Genomic DNA, 8,075 nt, shown 5'->3' with positions numbered 1-8,075 from the left:
AGGGTTTTGATGGTTTCCTGTCTCACATCCAGGTCCTTCAGCCATTTTGAGTTTCTTTTTGTGTATGGTGTAAGAAAATGGTCTAGTTTCATTCTTCTGCATGTTGCTGTCCAGTTCTCCCAGCACCACCTGCTAAAGAGGCTGTCTTTTTTCCATCGGATACTCTTTCCTGCTTTGTCAAAAATTAATTGGCCATACATTTGTGGGCCCAGTTCTGGGTTCTCTATTCTAGGGAATGGGATTTTAAAGTACAGTGGATTTTCTGAGTTGGAAAGACTTGAGTTGTTTCCAAGATGGCAGATATTTCTCTCACTGTAGTGTTTAATTTGTAAAATACTTTTTTTAATGTTTATTTATTTTTGAAAGAGAGAGAGGCACACACAAAGTGTTAGCAGAGGAGGGTCAGAGAGAGAGAGGGAGACACAGAATCTGAAGCAGGCTCCAGGCTCTGAGCTGTCAGCACAGAGCCTGATGCAGGACTTGAACCCACAAACTGTGGGATTGTGACCTGAGCTGAAGTCGGCCACTTAACCTACTGAGCCACCCAGGTGCCCCTGTGAAATACTTATAAGGGAAAATGGGGAAATGTTTTTGCTCAGTGGACTTGTGTTCAGTACCAGTAAAGACACAGATGTGTATGCATGGCTTTGTCACTGCCTGACAGATGACCCTGGAAAGTTGTTTTCTGATGCTATTACCAAATATGTAATAATTGCATTTAGATTTTGGCTGCATTATATCTATGATGTGACAAATATCTTACTTAACAGAGATCTTTTTTTCCTTGCAATTATTTAGATGGCCCAAGTGACAGTCATGCATTTGATGTTCCTTAAAATCTTTGTTAGTAATCTTAACTTTATTTCCTAGGTTGTTAGGACTTTTACCTCAGGGTATGTCCGTAGTGTGCATCTCATTTCAATCTGATTTAATTTTCAGAGACCTTTCAGTGGTCTACAGATATTTTCTGTATTTGCTTTATTTATATTTATTTCTGTTTATAGAGGACCTTATGTCTCTTCTTGATGCTGACATTCATTCTGCCCACCCAAGTGTCATTATTGATGCGGACGCCATGTTTTCTGAAGACATTAGCTACTTTGGATACCCTTCTTTTCGTCGTTCATCGCTTTCCAGGCTAGGCTCATCGCGAGGTAATTTTGCATTTATTTCTTTGTGATCAGTGGCTGGCTGTATGGAGAGATAGTGATAGAGTTCACAATGTTTTCACTTTTAATATTGTAATTATACATTGATATTATTCAAGTGTTTTGGTATTAAACTAGTTATTTTTGATTTGGAAGAGCCACAGATAGTATTTTACTTTAGAGATGATCTTATCTACATTGTGGAATACCTGTCAAGGGATTTGACTTACCTAACTATATTTTTAATTAGGAATATGGATTCTGAACTAAAAGCAGAATTCTACTTTATGGTGACATGCAGCATTCAGAAAACAAGTCTCTTTAGTTTATTTGATTAAAATAAAGTGATTATTCTGTTCATTTTAAATCCTGGTTAGAAGAAAGTGCAAAATATGAAAAAAAATAAAAGAATGGGATTGGCTAATAATATGTGGAAATGTTTAGCTTATTAAATGTTACTTTCAAAAGTTTGAAATCCTTAAAAGCTGTAGGTACAGTACATAGTAGAGGTTAGAAGATTTTGAAATCATATGAATGTGAGACTTTCTCTGTATATGATCGTATAGATTTAGCTTGCATTTTAACTTTATTAGGTAAATTTTTTTAGTTTCTAGAATGTAAAACTGCTTGATTCAAAGAAGAGACAAGAATCAGTTATATTATTTACTGATCATTAGTAAACTGGAAAAAATGCTATGTTATATTAAGACCTTACTACAGATATCTAGTACATAAAAGCAGAGTTTAAAAATAACAAACCTATGCGGATCCTACAGTATACTGAACCTGTTATGTAATAGCTTTAAAAAAAATTCTAAATGAATCCATACTTTATTGCCTTACATATATCAAGCATTGCATTTTCAGATATTGAATATGAAGCACAAATAATTCCTAAATTCCCCCCCCCTTCAGTCGTTCCCTGTAGGCACTGCTTTTCACTTGAACTATATGAATTTGCTACTACTTCCGTTTGACCTGCGTGGATGGCAGTGTCATATGGTTCAACTTAATGCAGTTTCTAATCCTTCATATCCAAGTCTTGGAAAGTACATTTTGGTTACTTAAAAAAAAAAAAAAAAAATGAGCAAACAAAAACTACATTTCCTCCGTGCCCCCCCCCCCTCCCCAACAAACTGTAGAGAGTTTGAAGACCAGATGCAGAGGAAGCATTTTTGTAAGGAATCTTTGTATCTTCTATAAAGATAGTTTAAAGAAAGAAGCTTGTCTGTTTCTCAAAAATTTTTAAATGAAACTGATCATGAACATCCAATCTATAAGATTACTCTAAACAAGGGCTTGAATTAGCAAGACTTTTATAGTTAATGTTAATGGATTTATATTTTATCCTTTTCAGATTTTTTCCTTGTTTGTGTAAGGTTTTGTTTTTGTTTTTTAATAACTGAAGACATTCTAATAAATACTCTTGATTTACATATGTATCTAAAGTGTTGAAGTTCTAAATTTATGCACATTTTCTAATAAAGTTACAGTAAGCATTTTAAATGAAAGCCAAAAATGTTTATTTCCATTAAATAATCCATTTTAAAATAAAGTAATTATGTTCTAAAATTATGTAGTTGGAATTCAAAAAGTCTGCCTCTACATAGTTCTTAAAAATAGTTTATAGTTTTCATAGGTTCACTTGAAAGAGTTAATGTTTTGAATGTTGCATGTCAGGCTTATTAGATATACATTTACATTAAATTTTTGTGAGTAGATAAACTGCTGTTAGTTGCATCCTGAAGGGTCTTTACTAGAGAGTGGCTTACTTTTATCCCACTGGTGTGACCCAATTGCATACCAGTTCTCCTTCTTCCCTTAGAGAGAGACTCTGAGCTGTTGCGTGAACGTGAATCCGTTTTACGTTTACGTGAAAGAAGGTGGCTTGATGGAGCCTCATTTGATAATGAAAGGGGCTCTACCAGCAAGGAAGGAGAGCCAAACTTGGATAAGAAGAATACACCCGTTCAAAGTCCGGTGTCTCTAGGAGAAGATTTGCAGTGGTGGCCTGATAAGGTATTTGGAAAGATGCCCACCCTTTCCATTTAAATGGATTCCTGGCAAACCCAACTGCTTCCCTCCCCACCCTCCTCCCCAGGTTTCTATTTTTTTTCAGATTTTTGTACTGCTATTCTTAAAAAAATTTTTTTTAATGTTTTGTTTTTGTTTTTGTTTTTTTGTTTTTTGAAAGAGAGGGAGACATGGAATCTGAAGCAGGCTTCAGGCTCTGAGCTGTTAGCACAGAGCCCAATGCGGGGCTCAAACTCAGGAATCGTGAGATCATGGACTGAAGCCACCCAGGCGCCCCTATACTATCATTTTATTTTATTTTTTAATATTTGTTTATTTTTGAGAGCGAGAGAGAGTATGTGCAATTGTGCGAGCCTAAGTGGGCATGAGTAGGGGAAGGGTAGAGGGAGGGAAAGGCAGAGGCTCTGAAGCAGGCAGGCTCTCTGCTGACAGAGAGCCTGAAGCGGGGCTCGAACTCATAAATCACGAGATCATGACTTGAGCTGAAGTCAGACACTTAACCAGCTGAACCACCGAGGAGCCCCTGTATTACCATTATTTAAAACACATACACACACAGACATAAGTGATATTTTTGTTTTAGTTTAAAGTATACATAGAACATTTTATTTGGCACTGTGTGAGTCATCTTAGATTTATTCATTCAGTGGTGATATTATTTATTGTTGTTTTTCTACTTGAGGTAAATCAGAGAATCAGAGAATGGTAGTTCCAGATAACACATTAGCATTCTGTTTTAGAACTTCTTTTCTGGTGATAATTTTGCCAGTAACTGTTGGCCCTTGGTAGGAATTTGTTTTATATCAAGTTGACCCCAGCTACTGCAGGGCAAGTTTGTGGTCGTTGATAGAAGCGCATACATCAGGGCAAGATAGGGATCTGTGTTTCTTTGATTAGTTAGCTGTCCTGTTCCGCGGCACTGAATCCCGACAGACCCTTTGCTCTAAATGCTTTGGGAGACAAAGCAGGCTGAACAGGAATGGGCTGGGAGGTCTGCTTTGCATCCTGAGCAGCACAGTGGCTGGCTTCTAGAAGGTATCCAGCATTTAAGTTGATTTGCATCGTTAAAAATCCAGCCCCGCCGCAGATGGAACAGTGTCGGATCCTGTTGATGCCGTGTAGGTCTCCTTGTCCTGCGAGCTTGGCAACGGCTCCTATAGGAAGCCATATTTCTCATCTCTTGTTTGACTGTGCCTTTCCCCTTCCTTCTAGAGCCAGTGGGCAGGAAATTTTCTTCAGTAGGAGTAAAAGAACATAAAAATTTTGAGGTTAATCTCTAGCAGATAAGGAGATTCTGATAAAGATTTTCTTTCTTTGAAGTTGAATTTGGGATATGAAAGGAAAATATCGTTTAACTTTTGTTTGTTTATTTTTCATAGTTATTGTGAATCTTGATGTAGTTCATTTACTTTCTTCTGTATGCAGCTCATGTGGAAAGCTTGAATGCAAGAAGGAACATGAATTTTAATCAGTCTCTTTGTAAGCAAAGGTTATTCTGTTTTCTTTGGCAGCTGATAAACTTTCCCTGTATTGGCATTCTCTTATTTCCATAAAACTAGACATGTCCTAAGTTCTGTTTTTATTCCATATGGTAGAAGGTGATTTAAACCCAGGGTCCGACCCCCCCCCCCCTTCTGTACATTGTTCTGTGTTTCCTATTTCTCTTGCCTGGATCATATTAGCCTGCTTCATGTTGGCAGGAAGTGATAGAGGATTCATGAATCTTGCGTTAATAGTACCATCACATATATGTTAGTCTGGACTTCTTTATCATGTACTATTTTTGATGAATGAATGTTTTAAACAGTACAAGTTTAGTAAGCTTTTTCCCTGGCCAGTGTATGTTCTGATAGGCTTAGCCCATCTTTGTTGCTCTTTACTAATTGGCATGTTTTTAGTACAACTTGTTTTCAGAAACAGTTAATAAGTACATCATGATATCTTGAGACTGTGCAGACATTTACTTAATGTGTTATTTCCTTTATGTTTAGATACCAAATGAAGGAGGAATAGGAGTGTGTGAAACAAAATATGTCTTATCTATACCTTTTTTTTCCTATTATACACCTAATTTAAAATATTTAAATTGGAAAAGATCCACTTTTTATTAGCTTATGTTTGAAAATTAGACATAAAATTTCAGTTTAGGGGAAAAAATAGCTTAAGCCTAATCAAACTTTTTTTTTAAATGTTTTATTTTTGAGAGAGAGAGAGAGAGACAGTTTAAACAGGGGAGGGTCAGAGAGAGAGGGAGATACAGAATCTGAAGATGGGCCCTGGGCTCTGAGCTAGCTGTCAGCACAGAACCCGATGTGAGGCCCGAACCCACGAACTGTAAGATCATGACCTGAGTCGAAGTTGGGTGCTTCACCGACTGAGCCACCCAGACGCCACAAGCCTAATTAAATTCTTAACCATTATCATAGTTATCAACAAATACCAGTAGTTAACCATATTGGTCCCCTAAAATTGAGGGTAGTGATCTCTGGGAAATACAAGGGTTTGGGGGGCGGGGAGCTTGATATGTTATCAAGAGTCAGGCGGAGGGTGCAGGGACATACAAGGTGTTGTCCGCATGCACTACTTAGAAGTAATGTCTTTTTCTTTTTTTGGGCGAGGGAGAGTTAAAGAATGCCTGCCAGCTTAACTTTAGAAATGACATAATCCAGTATTTTTAAGTTGTAAGTTTGGGTAGTAACTATAGTATTTTCACTCTTTTGTTGGGGTGCATGAGAAACTCCATTGATGAATTATCTGGATCAATGCTGACTTTCCTACTCCCTATTTAGAAACACCAGTTTCTTCAAAATTTTACCATTTTGTAGGCTAATAGTGTTCCTTTAATAGTAGAATGAGTGTTCTTGTTAAGCTTTTTACAGTTTAATCATGAACTGAAAATATTTCAGGTAACCTTAAATTTTAAATATTTCTGTGAGTTATTCTTTGAGTTAAATATCGAAGCTTGGGAACTCTTGTGCCCTGTTGGCAATGTAAATTGCTGCAGCTGCTATGAAAAACAGTATGGAGGTTCCTCAAAAAATTAAAAATAGAATTACCATATGATCCAGCAATTCCACTTCTGGGTATTTATCCAAAGAAAATGAAGACACTAACCTAAAAAGATACATGCATTCTTGTGTTCATTGAAGCATTATGTACAATAGCCAAGATACGGAAATAACCTTAAGTATTCATCAATGGACGATGGATAAAGAAGATATAATGTATACATATGTATACTCCCACATACAATTGAATTTTATTCCACCATAATAAAAAGGGAAATCTTGCCATTTGTGACAACTTGGATGTACTTCAGTGGCATTGTGCTGGGTGAAATAAGTCCGAGAAAGACAGATACTGTATGACCACTCTTATATGTGGAATCACAAAAACAAAACAAAATACCAAGCTCATAGATACAGAGAACAGATTGGTGAGTACCAGAGGGAGAGGGTTGAAAAGTAAAAGAAAAAGTTTTAAAAATTGTTTATAAAAAAGAAAAAGGCATAGAAATTTTTTCCTTATATTTTTCAGCACTTTAAAATATAAAAATTGGAATTATAGGGAAGTCTTCACCATGAAGACAGAGGTGAAGGTCATTCAGTCATTATTAATTTAGTAGCCTTGATTTAAATGCGTCCTTTTTTTTTTTTTTTTTTTTTTTTGGTGAAGCTTATTTATTTATTTTGAGAAGGACCGTGAGTGGGAGAGGGACAGAGAGAGGGTAAGAGAGAGAATCCCAGGCAGGCTCTGTGCTGCTAGCACAGCTCAGTGCAGGGCTTGGACTTACCAAACCATGAGATGGTGGCCTGAGCTGAAACCAAGAGTCAGACGCTTATTTGACTGAGCCACCCAGGTGCCCCAATGCGTACTTTCTCTTGGGCCTTTTGCTTAGGTGTTAGGGGAGAAGGCAGAACAATGATGTTAATGCTTTAGAGTAAATATCATTATAGAATTAGGTACAGGAGGCCTTGGGGGAATCATAGGAGGTGAGAGTGGTGAGTGTGGACTTGAGTCAGACCGCTGGAGTTCATATCCTGGAGTAAATGACACACCTGTCATTTATTGGCTCTGTAACCTCCCTGGGCCTTTGTTTCTCCTCTATAGGATGAGGATAATAGTGGTTTTTACCATGTGAGATTGTCATGAGAGTTAGATGACCCATTATATGTAAAGTGTAAAGAACAAGGAGATCAAAGGGTCTTTGTTCTATAAAGAGAATAGGCAGTTCCTGCAAGTCATGGAAGGGGGAGACCCCAGCGGTTTGGGTACTCCAGGTGGGGCCATGTGGCAGTAAGTGTTTGTGTGCTGGATTCTCTGCCGGCACAGAGTTGGGCACAAACTGAAAGAGATGTGACCATGGCCATTGTCTGACTTGGCTAAAAATGCAAGAAATGAAAACATTTTCTTGCTATAATAGTGTAGCATAATAGGAAATTAATGGTGGTCTCTGTCTTCCGAAGGGAGGCATGGAGGGAGGGCCTCTAAGTCCAAGTCCCTCATGTTCAGTCACAGTCGAACCAGCCAAATCTATACTGGTTTCTGAATAGTTTCACCCCAGAATGTCAAGTTTCTTATTACGATGCCCTGCCTCCTCTTCCATCATCCCTCCCTAGTATTCCGCTGTCCCTCATTCCTGCCCTTCCTCCTGTTGGCTTTTTGTACTTTATATGTCTGGAAGGAGCTGTGCTAATTCAGTTACTTGGGTAAGAGGATGCAATCTTCCCATTAGGGAATTAACTCACATGGCTTCATTTCACTTCTCAGTCAGTTCTGAAATTTACTTTTCTCAGACTAGAAATTTAGTTCTACGTGCTGAATGTCCACATGTAAAATGTAGCTCTATGTATTTATGCCAGCCCTGCTTCCAATAAGAATCCAAGGTGACTT

The 8,075-nt window shown here is 37.7% G+C and overlaps 1 protein-coding gene across 1 annotated transcript in view; it reads left to right on the top strand.

Annotated features, from left to right (window-relative positions):
- Positions 1–8,075, top strand: part of UBR5 (ubiquitin protein ligase E3 component n-recognin 5) — a 138,427-nt gene that overhangs the window by 57,924 nt on the left and 72,428 nt on the right. The window contains exons 9-10 of the mRNA XM_029923310.1: positions 1,005–1,154; positions 2,974–3,167. Coding sequence (XP_029779170.1) covers positions 1,005–1,154; positions 2,974–3,167 — 344 coding nt within the window. The remainder of the gene's footprint in view (positions 1–1,004; positions 1,155–2,973; positions 3,168–8,075) is intronic.

Source organism: Suricata suricatta, chromosome 15 (genome assembly GCF_006229205.1).
Source record: "Suricata suricatta isolate VVHF042 chromosome 15, meerkat_22Aug2017_6uvM2_HiC, whole genome shotgun sequence".
In the NCBI taxonomy this organism is placed as follows: Eukaryota; Metazoa; Chordata; class Mammalia; order Carnivora; family Herpestidae; genus Suricata; species Suricata suricatta.
Note: the sequence above shows the minus strand (reverse complement) of the source record. Positions and strands in the feature narration are given on the sequence as shown.